Source organism: Amphibalanus amphitrite, unplaced genomic scaffold (genome assembly GCF_019059575.1).
Source record: "Amphibalanus amphitrite isolate SeventyFive unplaced genomic scaffold, NRLGWU_Aamphi_draft 000238F_arrow, whole genome shotgun sequence".
Taxonomy (NCBI): Eukaryota; Metazoa; Arthropoda; class Thecostraca; order Balanomorpha; family Balanidae; genus Amphibalanus; species Amphibalanus amphitrite.
Window position 1 is genome coordinate 48,094 of NW_024881733.1, and position 17,127 is coordinate 65,220.

The 17,127-nt window shown below is 55.1% G+C and overlaps 1 protein-coding gene across 2 annotated transcripts; it reads left to right on the forward strand.

Moving 5' to 3' along the window:
• The first annotated feature begins 290 nt into the window (after window positions 1-290).
• On the forward strand, window positions 291-16,973 carry LOC122386035 (microsomal triglyceride transfer protein large subunit-like). Of its 2 annotated transcripts, XM_043374816.1 has the most exons (17): window positions 291-368; window positions 1,176-1,199; window positions 3,905-4,098; window positions 4,464-4,685; window positions 5,087-5,209; window positions 5,960-6,125; window positions 6,541-6,710; window positions 7,490-7,650; window positions 8,489-8,655; window positions 9,349-9,467; window positions 9,921-10,064; window positions 10,514-10,638; window positions 11,068-11,455; window positions 12,241-12,435; window positions 13,398-13,552; window positions 14,623-14,790; window positions 15,261-16,973. In XM_043374816.1, exons 1-17 carry the CDS (start codon window positions 323-325, stop codon window positions 15,400-15,402), a joined length of 2,709 nt encoding a protein of 902 aa, XP_043230751.1. In that variant the 5' UTR covers window positions 291-322; the 3' UTR covers window positions 15,403-16,973. The 2 variants fall into 2 exon arrangements, with proteins under 2 accessions (XP_043230751.1, XP_043230752.1); XM_043374817.1 differs by lacking the exon at window positions 1,176-1,199 and having other exon boundaries at window positions 297-368.
• The last annotated feature ends 154 nt before the right edge of the window (window positions 16,974-17,127 follow it).

Genomic DNA, 17,127 nt, shown 5'->3' on the forward strand with positions numbered 1-17,127 from the left:
CGTCAGCGGAGATCTAACGATTTTTAAATCTTTTACTAAAACGTTTGGTAGCACGCGGTGGTATATGCTGCTTTGCGCGCAACAAATGCCGCACTTTCAAATAAAGTCGCTAGGAACAGCGGAGAGCCCAAAAAGTAAACAAAAGTAAAAGTCTAATATCTTGAAAACCGGTGAATATTTTTCGATGAAATTTGGTAGATATTCGTTTTCGCTCTTTCTGAACCGAGCGACATCACTATCGTGCCAATTCATTAACTTTTTTGAAGGTGGGAGGGTCCCTTTAACACGTTCTTGCTCTGATTTACAGGTCAGTAAAATCACAATGGACAGGCATCTCTTCCTGGTTGTTGTGCTCTTTGCTGTGTTTGGTAAGTTGGCTGTGTTTGCTGTGTTTGGTAAGTTGGCTGTGTTTGCTGTGTTTGGTAAGTAGGTATGCTGTGTTTGCTGTTTTTGGTAAGTTGGCTGTGTTTGCTGTGTTTGGTAAGTAGGTATGCTGTGTTTGCTGTGTTTGGTAAGTAGGTATGCTGTGTTTGCTGTTTTTGGTACCTAACTTTGCCACTTATAGCTGAATCAGGGTGCTTGTGCTCTTGATATGGGTGCCTATTTATTCCCTTAGATAAGATGAATTTGATGACCTGATCTGCTCCAAGCACCTACATTACAATGACGGCTCAAGGTCGCTGTGGAACTCACCAGAGTCACTGGCCATGCTTTTGTGGGATTGCAAGGCTCAGTATAGAATGGCTTGGGTTACGCCACCCACCCGTTGACAGTCCCGTGCTGGCCCATCATCACACCGTATGTGGCGCGTGCTGTCCTGGGTTCCCTTGCAGGGCCTGTGGCCACATCGTCTGCTTTGTCCATGTTCTGAATGAGCTGCGGCTCACAGATCCATGCTTATGTAGCGGGTTGTGCTGCCTGCTTTGGCCCGACTGCTTGGGACGTCGGTAAATGTGAAGATGAAGTCCGAGTAGATAAAAAACATAATATAACCTGACCTAACCTTGCTTCTAACCTACCTACTAACCTTCATCCTACCACCCTAAACCTACCAGCCTGCTACCTACCAGCCTCCGTGCCACTCGGACTTCATCTTCACCTGTACCGGGCTGTGCGGGTCGCCGCCGCCGCCATGTGTTCGGTGTGTGACCGTCCGTCCGTCCGTCTGTCCGCAGAGATCCACTGTCAGGCGCCCACCGGTGAGTCGCGGAGGACGGGACTGGCTCGCCGGGTAAACTAGATACTATACCCTAGGCAGCGGGGCTGTTGGAGCGGTGTATCTGGATAAATAGGGTGCGGCTCACTCACTAGTCACTGCTCGGTGAGGGCGTGCTCTGAAACAGACCGGTGTCTGCTGGAGACCAGTCTAATATTGGGCAGTGGTGTCCAACCGTGTTTGAGAATCGTGTCTGTCATTAGTCAATCCTTTACCGATTTGGTGGTGGAGCCATCCTAAAGCCTGAAACAGACTCTTTCCGCAGTCAGGAAATCGCATGCGAGAGCCCATTCAAATATATGAAAGCGCCCTCGCATCAATCGCGCTCACCTCCCGCATGCGATTAATACGGGCAGAATTATTTGAATGGGCTTTCGCATGCGATTTCCTGACTGCGGAAAGTGTCCGCTTCAGGCTTAAAGCCTGAATACACAAACAGTGTAGCGAGACTCTTGGGCCTCGGGTACCATCGGTCTGCAGCCAAGTTTGTACAGAGCTCCTTTATTTACCGCTGGACGCACCTAGTCTTAGATCGTACCATCCTCTGTGACTAGTGTCAAACTAATAGTAATCATTGACCATTCACTGTGACTGACGTTAGTTACGGGTGGGTCCTGGGACATGCATTTCGGTGGCTGTTAGGCAGTCTATACTTATCGGACAGTGTTGCTGTTTGAATTGTATTCTAGTAACACCGCGATTTGCGCCTGCCATGCTCGTTTTCTGCAGTTGTAGTTGTCCAGGTCGGTAATGGTGTTGAAGATTGACCAATCACCGTCTCTGGCCGGCTGTAGTAACCTCCGACGGCTAGCCCCACCACTGCGTCATCAGTAGAATGTCTATGACGTCACCACACGCCTCCCGACTGTGTTCCATTCCCCGCTGCCGCTGTGAGAGCGTCGGCCCCGGCAACTGCGGACCAGTCTTTCAGTGATGAATCACTCCCCCCCCCCTTCCGGCAGGGGGGCAGTCCGGTTAGGTCAATGACCCGTGTACACTCACACACATACATACACACAGTGGCGGCACGGGCGGTAAAAACTAGTCTGGCAGGAAGCTTTAATCCGTACCGGGAGGCGCGCGCCTAGGATGTCTGTGATTGCTCTTCTCTCTGGAGATTGATGTGGTTCACAATAACTCGTGAAAGCTAGCTTGGTTTGGTCTTTAGTGACTGCTGCCTCAATAATATCGCCCGCTGCGGCCCGAATCATCTAGAAGATTGCTGGGGCAGCTGTTTTACGCTGTCTACATTGACAGATGCTGGCACTGCTTCCTTTCCTCTTTACCGCCGATTGCCATCTGCTGAGTGCCAAACATCGGCTCTTTCTGTGGGCCTCTCTCCCACCGACTGTACCGTCCGTCCGTACGTCCGTCCGTCCGCCCGTATGTCCGTATGTCCGTTTCCGTATTGACGGTCCGTCGTTTGACGGCCGTACGGCTGCAAAGCCGCTCGCCGCCGTACTGCTCTGCCCTCGTCCCTCCCTCGGTCGGTCGGTGGGCAGGTTGATCTGTGGGTCATTCAGTCCGTAGGCTGTGTTTGGTTCCGGCGACTGGTAAACATTGGTCCATGTGTGCCCTCCAGTCAGCAGTATCTACATAGAAGCGTCGGCTTTGGATGCCCACTGCTGTAAACACGGGCTCCATGAACTGTGCTCAGTGACACAGATGTAAAAAAGAAGCAGACCATGTTTTGATGTGTTCTCAGTGACACTCGGACTGCGATTCACCCGGTTACCAAGACGGACACAGGGCTCTGTCCCATGGCTCTAATCTAAAGCAAACGATGTTTCGAATGCGTTCCACGTGGCATTTACACTGCCTGGTCGCGTGACTTTAGGCAACGTGTGTCTGTTTGTTCACAATGACGCCAAGACAATCGATGCATGAGCTCATAAGCGCTCCCTTAGATTCGTCCCGTCCTTTCCTAATGCCCGAGTCTAGTAATTTATGTGCGGTCTTTTCAGAGCATTCCTTTCATATCTGAACTCGGGTCGGGTACCGATTTTAAGTCCGAGGCTGGGGCCCAGCGCTGAACTGTCGATAGGGAGACTGGAATGGCCCGCTTCGATTGGCCTCCGGCAGCAGCTATAGTGATGTCTGTGTATCCTGCTCACTGCTCAGCCTGGCCCTGTTTGACGACGGCTGCTGGCTCTGGTGGCCACTCGGCTGACGGTGCCATGACGCAGGTCCCGGTGCTTGACCTCGATCACACCCTGCTGACCTGTGACCTCGGTCACGCCCTGCTGACCTGTGACCTCCCCTGCAGCTAGTGACACCCTGCTGACCTCTGACCTCCCTGCAGCTAGTCACGCCCTGCTGACCTGTGACCTCCCCTGCAGCCAGTCACACCCTGCTGACCTGTGACCTCCCCTGCAGCCAGTCACACCCTGCTGACCTCTGACCCCTCCCCTGCAGCCAGTCACACCCCTGCTGACCTCTGACCCCTCCCCTGCAGCCAGTCACACCCCTGCTGACCTGTGACCTCCCCTGCAGCCAGTCACGCCCTGCTGACCTCTGACCTCCCGGCAGCTAGTCACACCCTGCTGACCTGTGACCTCCCCTGCAGCCAGTCACACCCTGCTGACCTCTGACCTCCCCGGCAGCCAGTCACACCCTGTTGACCTCTGACCTCCCTGCAGCCAGTCACACCCTGCTGACCTGTGACCCCCCCCCCCCCCCCCCCGGCAGCGGCGGCCGGCGGTCTGGAACTGGGAGTCACCTACAGTTTCCACTACAACACCACTGTACTGCTCAGCGAACTGCGGCCGCGCGCGGCAGGCAGAGACGTCCGGGACGTGGGCTACCAGATCCTGGCCGAGGCGCAGTGCGCCGTCATATGGCAGCACCCGGCCGACCACCGGCAGCAGCTGCTCAGGATCACGGTAAGAGCTGCCATATCTGACCATCGGCAGCAGCTGCTCAGAATCACGGTAAGATATAGAGAGGGGGCTGCTGTATGATTCGCCGCTGCTCCTAATTGCTCAGAACTATGGAAGTAAACGGGCTGCTTTATCCGGTTTGGTTTGCCTTATCTGGTGAGTTTGGTAGGCTGCTTGAAATAGCATACATGCAGTGAATGCCTTGCATATACGTGACTTCCAGCGACTCCCCAGTGACTCTCAGTGACCCCTCCAGTTACTCCCCAGTGACCCCCAGTGACTCCCCTCGTGACTCTCCAGTGACTCTCCAGTGACCTTCCAGTGACTCCCCAGTGACTCCCCAGTGACCCCCTCCCCTCTACCCTCAGGTCTCGTCTCCGCAGCTGCTGGTCCGCTCTCGGCGCGCCCCCCAGCCGGACGGGTTTGTCGCCCACAGTTCCCGTCTGGACGATATCCCTCCAGTGGAGGTGCTGCTGCTGACTGCAGAGGGGGCCGCCAAACAGCTGTACGCGCCGGAGGGCAGGGCGGAGGAGGAGGTCGGACTGGCCAGAGGCCTGCTCGGACTGATCACCGTGCGGGAAGAGGGGAAGGTACGGAGAGAGGGGGGAGAGGGGGAGGAAGGGAGAGAGGGGGAGAGGGGGGAGAGAAAGACAGAGACAGAGACAGAGACAGAGATACAGAGAGACAGAGAGACAGAGAGACATAAAGGGAGTGTGGTGAGCTGTTTGTCTCAAAGTGTTACCATTTTTTTTCGCTACAAGTAGTTTCAACGATGTACTCGTGTAAATGGGGAACCTGCCAACATTCGATGTATTTTTTTTCGGGACGATATAATACTTGTTCTGAATGCTCTGAACATTTTTGCCTGAAACATCGGTGACTATTGTTCACAAAGTTTTCGACTTTATCCGTTGACCGAGTATGTAGTATGACGTCACGTATATCCCCCGGCTCAGTACCGGTGTATGACGTCACACCCGGCCGCCGGCAGTACCGGGAGACGGACGCCTCGGGCGAGTGTGACGTCACGTACGTCTCGGAGGGTGCCCAGCGGGTGCTGAAGACCAAGGAGCGGTGTTCAGAGGCGGCGCCAATATACACCGCCGGCCATCCGGTGAGTAATCTGGTGGAGCGGGGGGACGGGGGATGGCAGATACCGGGTACTGGACGTACCGTACAATGATAATACTGTATAGTCAGTCTTAATAGTACCGCGCAACAGTGCGGGGGATCCGTCTAGCCCGACCGTGGAAGGACTGCTAAATTTTAGTTACCAAAGCTATTGACATCCTCGTCCATTCCCCCAGGACCGTCAATTAGTTCGGTGACTTCAAATTACAGCAGGTCCTTCCTCGGTCAGGCTTGATGGATCCACCGCACTGTTGCGCGGCGCTTTTAAGACAGACTACAATACAAGGCAGCTCATGCTTGATCCGAAACCCAGTGGTTGATTGGAAATTTCCGTGAATTAAGACTCAACGCCCACTGCTTTAATTGCTGATCAGCGCGAAATAGTATGACTTATTGATTTGTATTGAATTGACTCAGCATGGCCTATATTGACTTTCTAATTGTATTGTATTGTGATGACTTAATTTTGGAAAAGTAAGTATGAATTGTGAAAGGAGGGTCAGATTTTTACCACAATGTTCAGGCAGCAGTGCTGAATCGTAGCTTTTCCATGTTGGTGCTACTTTAATGGCTTTCTGGCGCCAGTAACCTGTCATTCCATGACCGACTGACATATCGTTATCCCGACCTATAGAACTAACGTTCCGCCCTATCCTTTCGGCGCCCCGTGCCCGTGGCTCTGATGTATCGTCCCTGATGTACCGTCACTGACTCCCCTCCCCCGTCTCCGCAGGTTCTGGACGTATCCGTAACGTCGGAGCGCGTGACGCGCTACTCGCTCTCGGCCGGTCAGCTGGAGACGGTGACGTCCGAGGAGCGTCACGGCGTCACGCCGGCCGTGTCGGCCCGTGACGGATACGGGACGACCGTGACGGCCCTGCAGACGTTGCAGCTCTCAGGTCAGAGGAGGGACGGCGGGACTTTGGACGGGGTCGGGTGGCCAGCGGATGGAAGGCTGAGCTGAAGTATCCTGGGGCTGGCCTGAATACTGGCGTATCTGCGTGTGTTTTACTATGGAAGGTGATGATGTCGTTGGGTTATGCTCATGCACATTTACCTCTATCTGTATGTTCCGTTTAACCTCCTTTGTTAGGCTACTGACCGTCCAGAGTGGGCTGGTGGGACCATGAGTCTATAGACCCGGCCTGACCCTAGTCTACCCCCGCCCCTCTCCCTTGACTGACCCTAGTCTGACCCGCCCCCTGACTGACCCTAGTCTCACCCTCCCCCTGACTGACCCTAGTCTGACCCCGCCCCCTGACTGACCCTAGTCCGCCCCTCCCCCCGACTGACCCTCGTCTACCCCCGCCTCAGGCCGGACCCGCTCGGCGCCGGCCGTCTCGGCCGTGTCCGCTCAGGAAGCGCTGCGGCGTCTGACAGACTCCGCCGCCCTCGGCTGGACTCCCCGGGAGACCCGGCTGTGGTCGCGGGCGGCCCCGGCGGACGGCGCCAGGCATTGCGACAGGGACGCTGCCTGTCCAGAGGTGAGCCGGGAGGGCCAGTGGGACGGAGCGGCCAGACGGGCGGGAGGGTGTGTGACTGTGTGGGTGTGACTCCCGTGGGTGTGTGACTCCCGTGTGGGTGACTCCCGTGTGTAGTCGGCTACATAATGATGTTCCACTCCTCAGAAGCTATCAGTTGACCGGAGCGCTAAGTTGTGCCGTTTATCACGCAATTAAGCGTGTCGATTGTGAGCATTGGGACAAAGCTATAATTTGTGAACTCAGCCCGTGTGATGTGGCACAGCCTACCACTCAAGGCAAATAAATGCCGGTGAAAAGTGGAACATCATTCTGTAGTCGACTATACTGTGATTCCCTCCCGACATGTGGGTATGTGTGACTCGTACATGTCGTTGGGTATGATGTGTGTCTTAGCTCCGCCCCATTCAGCTGTGTCAGTGTGTCAGTGTCACCCCCGCAGCTCAGTGTGTCAGTGTGTCATTCTGACACCCCCACAGCTCAGTGTGTCAGTGTCACCCCCGCAGCTCAGTGTGTCAGTGTGTCATTCTGACACCTCCACAGCTCAGTGTGTCAGTGAAATCCCCACAGCTCAGTGTGTCAGTGTGTCAGTGACACCCCCGCAGCTCAGTGTGTCAGTGACACCCCCGCAGCTCAGTGTGTCAGTGACACCCCCGCAGTTCAGTATGTCAGTGTGTCAGCTGTGTCAGCTGTGTCAGTGACACCCCCGCAGCTCAGTGTGTCAGTGATACCCCCGCAGCTCAGTGTGTCAGCTGTGTCAGTGACACACCCTCCCCCCGCAGCTCTCGGATCTCGTCTCCCGACTCCGGACCGGTCTCACCGAGCCGGTCTTATCCACTCTTCCGGCGGCCACCGGCGCCGTGACGCTAGTACCGGCGCTGAGGGCCGCCACGGAGACGCAGGTGTTGGAGGTGCTGCGGGACAAACGGAACGCAGACATCAGGTGGGACTGACCGCGGGGTCGACTGTATATACCGCTCACTGATAGCCGGACCACCTCTGTCGGTCTGCTGAGCGACCTGTGTTTGAGATGCCACATATAAACCCTAGGGTATGAACTTATCTTACCGATAATTAGTGCCAAGACCGGCAGCCAAGTGGTGTTTGCTGTTTCAAGCCTAAGATTTTCAGTATTCTGCTGTGTTTTTATGAATCATCAATCCTCACTGATGTATGAGCTGCTCTGACTTTGTTCAATTGTTGACGTTCTAACCGGACTCCCACCCTCACTAGACCGTCGCTGTCAGGATGACCTCTCTATGACCTGTATCTGACCCCCAGACTCTCCATGCCAGTGTGACCTCTATATGACCTCTTTATGACCTGTATCTGACCCCCAGACTCTCCACGCTAGTGTGACCTCTATGACCTGTGACCTGTCCCTGCCAGTGTGACCTCTATATGACCTCTGTATGACCTGTATCTGACCCCCAGACTCTCCCCGCCAGTGTGACCTCTATATGACCTCTGTATGACCCGTATCTGACCCCCAGACTCTCCGTGCCAGTGTGACCTCTATATGACCTCTGTATGACCCGTGTCTGACCCTCAGACTCTCCCCGCCAGCGTGGCCTCTATACCTATGACCTCTCTATGACCTCTATCTGACCCCCAGACTCTCCCGGCCAGTGTGACCTCTGTATGACCTCTCTATGACCTGTGACCTGTCCCCGCCAGTGTGACCTCTCTATGACCTTTCTATGACCCGTATCTGACCCCCAGACTCTCCCCGCCAGTGTGACCTCTCTATGACCTCTGTGTGACCCGTATCTGACCCGCAGGCTGTCCCTGCTGGACCTCTGTGGCGCCGCGCACACCCTACCCGTTCACTCGGCGGTGAAGAAGGCCCTGGGGTGGCCGCCCCGGTCCGGAGACGACATAGCGCTCTACGAGCGGTATTTAGTGGCCTTGTCCACCGGGGGACATCCCGACTCGCCGCTGGTTAGAGGTACGGCGTGTGCGGAGAGCGAGGGTTCCCATTAGTGGTGCCAATTTCATGAAATTTCAATTCCAATTCCGATCCGATTCCAAGAAATTGCCAAGTAAATTTCCAATTTTGTCCAAAGCGGTGGCTATTCCAATTTTTAACGATTTTTGCATTTTTTGCGTAAATTTTAAAAGTGTTTAAAAGCGTTTTAAGGGCCTCCGTTTTAAAATTGTAAATTTTAAAGGCCTTGTGTTCCGATTAATTTCCAAAAAATGTTAAGAATTCCGTCCAAATTCCAAATTGGAATTGGACAAAAATTGGAATTCCAAGAAAAGAAATTCCGATTGGCACCAATAGTTCCCATGCTGTGCCATACCATACCATGTGAAGCGCTTTGAACACTGCCATCCTACGCACTGTCACAGGCACTGTTATCCTACGATCCTAGCACTCTCATCCGACGACAGTTCGTAGACAAATTATGTGAATCCTGCAAATTATGTGAACAATAATCATCTCTGCACTGTTCATCCCGTAGTGAATGTAGACGACAGCATTATGATTTGCCAATGCATCTGTTAAATCAGTCGTTTTCATCCAGCGTTTTCCCGCCCTGTGCCTGGTCCCGGTGTGTGTGCCGTGTTTCAGTGCCCGCCCTGTGCCCGGTCCCGATGTATGCCGTGTTTCAGTGCCCGCCCCGCCGCGTTGTTTCAGCGCTGCTGTCCGAGTCCCGTCAGAAACTGCCGTCCCCGGAGCTACACGAGACTGTCCTCCTCACGGCGGCGGCGCTGGCCTCCAGCCTCTGTACGCAGACGGGAGGGACGGCTGAACAGGTGCGAACCATCAGGACCGTGTTAGGGGGATACCCAGTACCCTACTGTGTCCATCTGTGTGCGGGAGAGTGTTCTTTTGTCAGGGCGTTTCAGGATGGTGTCCTTTTCCCGACCATTTCCTGGTTAGCCGGCGCTCGTTTGATCCAGACATATTAGCTACACTGTTATTCTCTTTTCTTTCTTCTGTCCTTTTGGTGTTCAGCCGTATTACGTACTCCGTTTGAGTGACTCCAGTCGTCTTCGCTCACATTCTGTCTGCCCATATTATGGCGGTTAGTGTTCGGCTTCGCCCCGCCTGCTGAGGGGTCATTGTCTGAGTTTTCCACCGCACGACTCCCGCGCTGTCTATTCCGCCTCTATAGAGTCCCGGTAATTGACACTACAAGTCCCGGTAATTGACACGATATCTGCCACTGGTTCTAACAGACACTGAATCCTTTACATAACCCACAGCTGTGCACAGAGTTCGCCGTCGAGCTGCTGACTCAGGTGGAGTCATGTGGAGTCGGCGATGACTCGGCCGACTGCTGTCTGCCCTCGCTGAGGGCCCTGGGGAACCTACGGACCGAGTCGTCTGCCGCACCACTACTCAAACTGGTGGGTAACGCTGGGGTGACTGGGGTAACTTACGGGTAACCTGATGACCGAGTCTACCGGGCTACTCAAACTGATGGGTAACCGGGGGTAACTGGGGTAATTAAATAGAAGGTGGCCTACGGACAGAGTCTACGGCTACTGGGACTGGTGGGTAACGCTGGGGTAAAAATGGGGCAATTGGCGGGTAACGGTGCCGGAACTGATATCTAACGTTGGGAAACTGATGTGTACCAGTGGTGCAACTGATGTATACCTTGGACAGGGACAAATGTGACTAGAATTCGGCTACATTGATGGAGGTATAGATGTTGTCTGTGATATCGTGTGCCGGTCTGCCGGCCGGCCGGCCCCGAGCTGCGAGCTGTAGCTAGGTTCAAACAAGTGATCCCGGTTTGCAAATACCGTACTGACAGCTGCAGTGCAGTGACTGTGTCTCTGTGTACACACAGGCTCTGTCCGGTGACACGTTAGCCGAGTGTCGCGCGGAGGCGCTGCGGGCCCTGTCGGCGCTGCCAGTCGAGGTCACCGGGCCGCTGAGACCCGACCTGGAGGCCCTCTTTGGTCAACCCGAGAGGTCAGAGCGGGGGAGGGTCAGAGGGGGGGGGGAGGACCGGGGGGACGGGGCTGATACAGTCCCTGACCTCGCTGGTACCGGTCCGTGTCAGTCAGTAGCTCCGTCCAGACCTGCCACCCCTGCTGTGTATCTCAGTCAGCTGAGCCGTCTGACTTGTATATCAGCCGACCATATACTGACTAGATACTGACATAGACCATAACCTGACTACCCGTGAAGCCTAGATTCACCTGGTTTCTTCCCCTTTTCTCTAATTAGACTGAATGTCTCATGATATTGCAGAAGGCAAGTGGCATGCATTTCGAGCTCCCAATCTTAAAGTCCAACTCTGCCGCCTGAGCCGAGTCTAAGGACAGTAACCTACTGCCGCCTGTACTGACAGTGCCACCATACCGACTGCGTGTGTGTGAATGACGTCACTGTCTCCAGGTATGACGTCACCAGTCGTCTGCTCTCTGCGGACCTCCTGCTGCGCTCCCCCCGGCCGTCTGACGCCGGGCTCCTCCTCTCCCGCCTGGAGGACCGCTCGGCCGCCGAGGAGAGCTCCTACCTGCTGCAGCGGCTGCGCGCGGCGGCCGCGCGCCACGAACCGCTGCGCCGCGCGCTGGGTCAGCTCCTCTCCGACAGCCGCCTGGCCAACTACGACATCCTGGCGCAGGGGGCCCTGTCTGCCGCCCTGGAGCGGGAGCTCTGGTCGGCGGGAGGCGCGGCGGCCGGGTTCACTAGTCTGCTGGAGGCGGGCAGGTCCCGCGCACTGCGGCGGAGCGAGTTCACCGCCAGACTAGAGGCGGACGGACGGCGGCTGGATATGTTACAGGTGAGGGGAGGGGGAGGAGGGAGGTAGAGAGAGAGAGAGAGAGAGAGAGAGGGAGAGAGAGAGAGAGGGAGAGAGAGAGAGAGAGGGAGAGAGAGAGAGAGGGAGAGAGAGAGAGAGGGAGAGAGAGAGAGGAGAGAGAGGAGAGAGAGAGAGAGGGAGAGAGAGAGAGAGGGAGAGAGAGAGAGAGGGAGAGAGAGAGGGAGAGAGAGAGAGAGGGAGAGAGAGAGAGAGGAGAGAGAGAGAGAGGGAGAGAGAGAGAGAGGGAGAGAGAGAGAGAGGGAGAGAGAGAGAGAGGGAGAGAGAGAGAGAGGGAGAGAGAGAGAGAGGGAGAGAGAGAGAGAGAGAGAGAGAGAGAGAGAGAGAGAGAGAGAGAGAGAGGAGAGAGAGAGAGAGAGAGAGAGAGAGAGGAGAGAGAGAGAGAGAGAGGGGAGAGAGAGAGAGAGAGAGAGAGAGAGAGAGAGAGAGAGAGAGAGAGAGAGAGAGAGGGGGAGAGATACAGAGACAGAGACAGAGTTGGGGAGATGTCCTGTGTTCAGGTCAGAGGAGGGGTTAGTCTGTTGAGTCGGAGACGTGTATTCAGTCGCCCAGGTAACTATCAACAAACCTACATTATGTCATCGGGCTGTGACTTTAACACACGTCGTTAAATCGCTGCAGCTGTTTGGCAGCGGGTAGTCTCGCTGAGCTGTTTTCTTCACTGCTCTCCTATACTGCTCGTGTACCGGTGTGTTGTGTACAGCTGAAGCGTCCACCCGGTGGTCACCTGTACGGTCTCTGTTCCACAGTTCTCGGTCCAGGCGGCCGGCCTGTCCAGTCTGATCGGCTCCCCCGATCCGGATGACGCGGCGGACGCCCGCGCGCGCCTGCAGCTGGGGCTGCTGGGGCGGCAGCTGCGGCCCCGGCGCCTGTTCGGCAGCCAGACCGAGCTGATGGGGCTGCTGTGGAGCGGCGCCGGCAGCGAGACCACCTCCGCACTGCGCGTGAGTACACCCATAACGGAGTAACAACTACTCTGAGAACGGAGTAACAACTACTCTGGGAACGGAGTACCAACTACTCTCAGAACGGAGTAACAACTACTCTGGGACCAGAACGGGATACCAACTACTCTAACACCAGAACGGAGTACCAACTACTCTGAGATCGGAGTACCAACTACTCTGAGAACGGAGTACCAACTACTCTCAGAACGGAGTAACAACTACTCTGGGACCAGAACGGGATACCAACTACTCTAACACCAGAACGGAGTACCAACTACTCTGAGAACGGAGTACCAACTACTCTGAGAACGGAGTACCAACTACTCTGAGACCAGAACGGAGTACCAACTACTCTGAGATCGGAACGGAGTACCAACTACTCTGAGATCGGAGTACCAACTACTCTGAGATCGGAGTACCAACTACTCTGAGACCGGGACGGAGTACCAACTACTCTGAGAACGGAGTACCAACTACTCTGAGAACGGAGTACCAACTACTCTGAGAACGGAGTACCAACTACTCTGGTTTGGAACTCCGGGTTTGTGGCGGGTTTGGGCTGAGCTTCATTACTGACGAGCTCAGACATTTGTGTGAAGTGTTCGGTCTGCCTTAATTCATCAGATTGGTTCTGAGAGTTTGGGACTGTCTATTTGGAATTATTTCTGTGATTTTCAGACTTGGCTGAAGGCTAGTCTGTGCCCTGTCCGACCTGCCGGATAGTATTGTCCCAACAAACAAACTGTGTATTTTACACCGTGCCACATGTGCAGCTACTGGGGTATATCCGCGAGGTATCTCTAACCCCTGTCTATCCCGTCCCTCGCAGGGTACCGTGCTACATGTGGGTATATCCGTGAGGTATCTCTAACCCCTGTCTATCTCTCGCAGGGTACCGTGCTACATGTGGGTATATCCGCGAGGTACCTCTAACCCCCCGTCTACCCCGTCTTTTCCAGGGTACCGTGTTGCTACAGGACCACGACCAGGCCGTACCGCTGCAGAACGGTCTGACGGCTCACCTGACCGTGCTGGCGGCCACCTCATTCGACCTGGCGGGCCGGGTGGAGGTGTCCCTGTGGAACCGCGCCGCCCAGGCGGAGATGAACAACAGGTCAGTGGGGGTGGTCGTATAGCGGCCAGACGAGGCCAGTGAGGGCCGCTAGAACCGCGCCGCGCAGGCGGAGATGAACAACAGGTCAGTCGGGGTGGTCGTCAGGCCAAGTCCGTGGGGGGCGCTGGAGCCGGGCCGCGCAGGCAGAGATGAACTACTGCAGGTCAGTCGCCCGGAGGCAGACAGAGGTCAGTGGGGTCAGGTGACACAGGTCAGACATCAGGTCAGTCGGCCGGGGGTGGCAGAGGTCAGTGGGTGAGGTCAGGTGATAGCTGCGTCGGTGTCAGTTCAGGTGTCAATGTCAGAAATAGTTCAGTTAGCGGTCCTATAGCTGCGCCAAGGCCAGGTCAGTGACGGTCCTCTGAAATCATCAATGATTCAGTCAGCGGTCCTATAGCTGCGCCAAGGCCAGATCAGTGACGGCCTGCTAGAACAGGGACTCATCAACGGAGGCCAGTAGTTCATTGAGTGCCTTACTCCTGTTCGTGTGAGGTAAAGATCACTGTAACGGGACACGCCGCGCGGTCCCCGCTGATAATCTGCGTGCCGAGAGCCGAGTGAGTGTGTGGGCACGCCCTTATTATGTAACTGAGAGCCCAGCGGACGGCGAATCAGTTTACTCTGACGAGAAGGATTGTCTAGTGTCTGTTGAATCGGCGAATGGTGCGCACGTTAAGGCCTGGCTACACTATGCGTTTTCTGCGTGCGTTTTTGCGGGCTTGCGTTTTTTTGCGTAATATCGTTTTAGAAAAAAAGTTATAAATAATATAATTTTTACATTAGTTGTGCATTAGTTATATACAAAAGATAAAATAACTCTGATATGAACTAAAATTTAATATAAAAAAATATCACAAAAACGTCATATCGTCTTTTTTCTAGAACGATATTACGCAAAACACCCAAACTGGCAAAAAACGCGCGCAGAAAACGCGTAGTGTAGCCAGGCCTTTAGCGTTCTGTCGCCTACTGAACTGCCGGCCGCGGCGGGCCGGCAGTGGGTGTTGAGAACCCCCCCCCCCCCCGCGGGGCCGCCCGCTCTGCCCCCTGCTGACTCCCCCTCTCTCCAGGGCTGCTGTGGTGCTCCGCGCTCTCTCCACCGTCCACACGCCGTTTGTCCGGGCCCGGATAGAGTCCACACAGGCTCTGGAGGCCAGTATGGCAGCTGATACAGACATGCAGTTCTCTGACGGACCGAAAACCTGCGCCAGGATCGGACACCGGCCACTGGTGCTACGGTGAGAGCTACTGTGGTGCTAACGGGTGGTGCTAGTGTCAGGTGCTAACGGGTGGTGCTAGCGTCAGGTGCTAACCACTGGTGCTAGCGCCAAGTGCTACGATGAGCTATCAACTAGCGTGGGGCTAACGGGTGGTGCGTCAGGTGCTAACCACTGGTGCTACGGTGAGCTTTGCGGTGCTAACCGATGGTGCTAGTGTGTGTGTGTAGGGGGGGGGGATAACGGCAGAGATGGAAGCTGAAGTGGTGTAAAAGTCCACCATTGCTGCATTGGGGTGAGACTACCTTTAGAGAGACCGATGCGATGTTTAGCTTATGACCGTTATATGATCCTTGGTATGGATTGGTTACTTATCTCGCCTACCCGGTGGTGGAATCAGTGATGACGTATTCTACCTCACTTTCACAGGGAGGTGGTCCGTAACCAGGGCCGTGTGTGGCGTCTGACTGTCCCTCCCTCTACCTTTCTAGGGAGGTGGTCCGTAAACAGGAGCGGGTTCCGGGCAGCCGCCACCGTCTGCGGCGCGTCCGGAGACGCTCCCGCTCCTCGGGCGGGGCCACGTTCAACCTCAACCAGCGAAACGCAGACACCTGCCGCGCCATGTTCGGGTAATACAGAGAGACAGACGGCCACCACCGCCGCCCGTCGAGTCTTGTTAGGTTAATGGACAGACACGACCAGCTACCGCCGGGTGGGGCCGTGTTACAGGGGACCGGGCAGTGTCGGGCCAGTGGGTACCGAGTGGATAGTGGTCCGAGCTAAGTGACCGGGCAGTCTGCCTCTGGTACTCTCGGCGGATCAGGACTGAAACTGAACAGTACAGTCACCGATATAATATCGGCAATGTCGGACGGACGGCGGATACTGATTGCCACCCAAGGGGTCTGGTATCAGGTGGGTGCCTAGGATCAGCCCATCAGTCTATATATGGGACGCTGATACGGGCTGCAAGGAATTAGGCAGTGGGTATTGATCGTCTTAGGTGACCCAGCCCTTTGTTGCGTCTATACCGTGTCTATCAGGGGGGTAAATGAGGCCGGCGCTGACCCAATAGGGGATAACCGGCCCGTGGCCTGCTCAATGACAATCCCAAAGTACTGCAGCGGGGGGCATTGCTGGGCGCTCGGTAGGTCTCTGTGTATCTGTTATCTCCTTGGTAATTGTTTGGTCTTATTTGTTATCTCTTTGGTAATTGTTTGGTCTTATTTGTTATCTCCTTGGTAATTGTTTGGTCTGTTCGTTGACCGTGTGGAAGACTGGCAGCTCCGGCTGATTCTGAGCTCTGTCGGGGTTCGTTCGGCTCAGCCACAGGACATTATCCCGCACGCTTCGCTTGGGTCATAGTATCACACCGTTCCACAGGCGGACTCCTTCCGGGATACTCGCTCTGAAGCGCTAGTGAAGCGCCCTCCGGTGTGTATTTTTGTGGCCTCCGCGGCATCAATATCTCGATCACTGAGGCACAACTAGCTGACGTGGGCTCAGCGGCGCCATCAGGGCATTCACCGGCTCCCACTGTATGGGGGTTCGTCTGTGCCTTTGAGGCGGGAGTGGTTTGTCTGTATGTGCCGGGAGCGGGCGGCCTTACCTGGGTGCCATAGGGACGGAGCCATGGGACCAATGAACGGACCGGGACATGGTCTGGGACAGTTGGACCGTATAGTGGGACAGTTGGACTGTATACTGGGACAGTCGGACTGTATAGTGGGACAGACAGTCGGACTGTATAGTGGGACTGGGACAGCTGTTGGACCGCATACTCGGGGCGTAGAGTGGGACTACGACCCTCAGACTGGGCATTTGGGCGCCAGTTGCCCTGTGGTTGAACTATTTTTAGACGTTAATTTATCGGGCGTTGTGCCTTGGGCGGAGCAGAGTCTAATTGTGTTCTAAAGGAACCAAACTAGGGGGGAGATGGAGTTGTCCGATATTTTTGGGACCTGTTGCCGGCCATGCCCGAGGTTATGGTGAACACCTACCTGCTTATATACGATATTGTGGTGCACTGTTACTGGTTATACATGATATTGCGGTGAAATGTGATTGGTTCTACATGATATTTTCATACAATGTTACTCTTGATATGCGCGATATTTTGGTGCGGTGTTGCTCGTTACGATCTACGATACGATGTTGTTGGTGTATGGTGACACGGATGATCAAATAAATTGCGGAATAAGTGACTCGTCAGTCGCTTATTTCGCGGATGGGGAGTCTAGTTACATTCAGGAGCGCACAAGTTTTCCGAGAGGATGTTATAATCGACTGGCAGTGGCTCCTGGTTTCTCTACTTTGTGCTGTAAACGGTGACGTGAATATCCAGAGCGCACAGCTGTC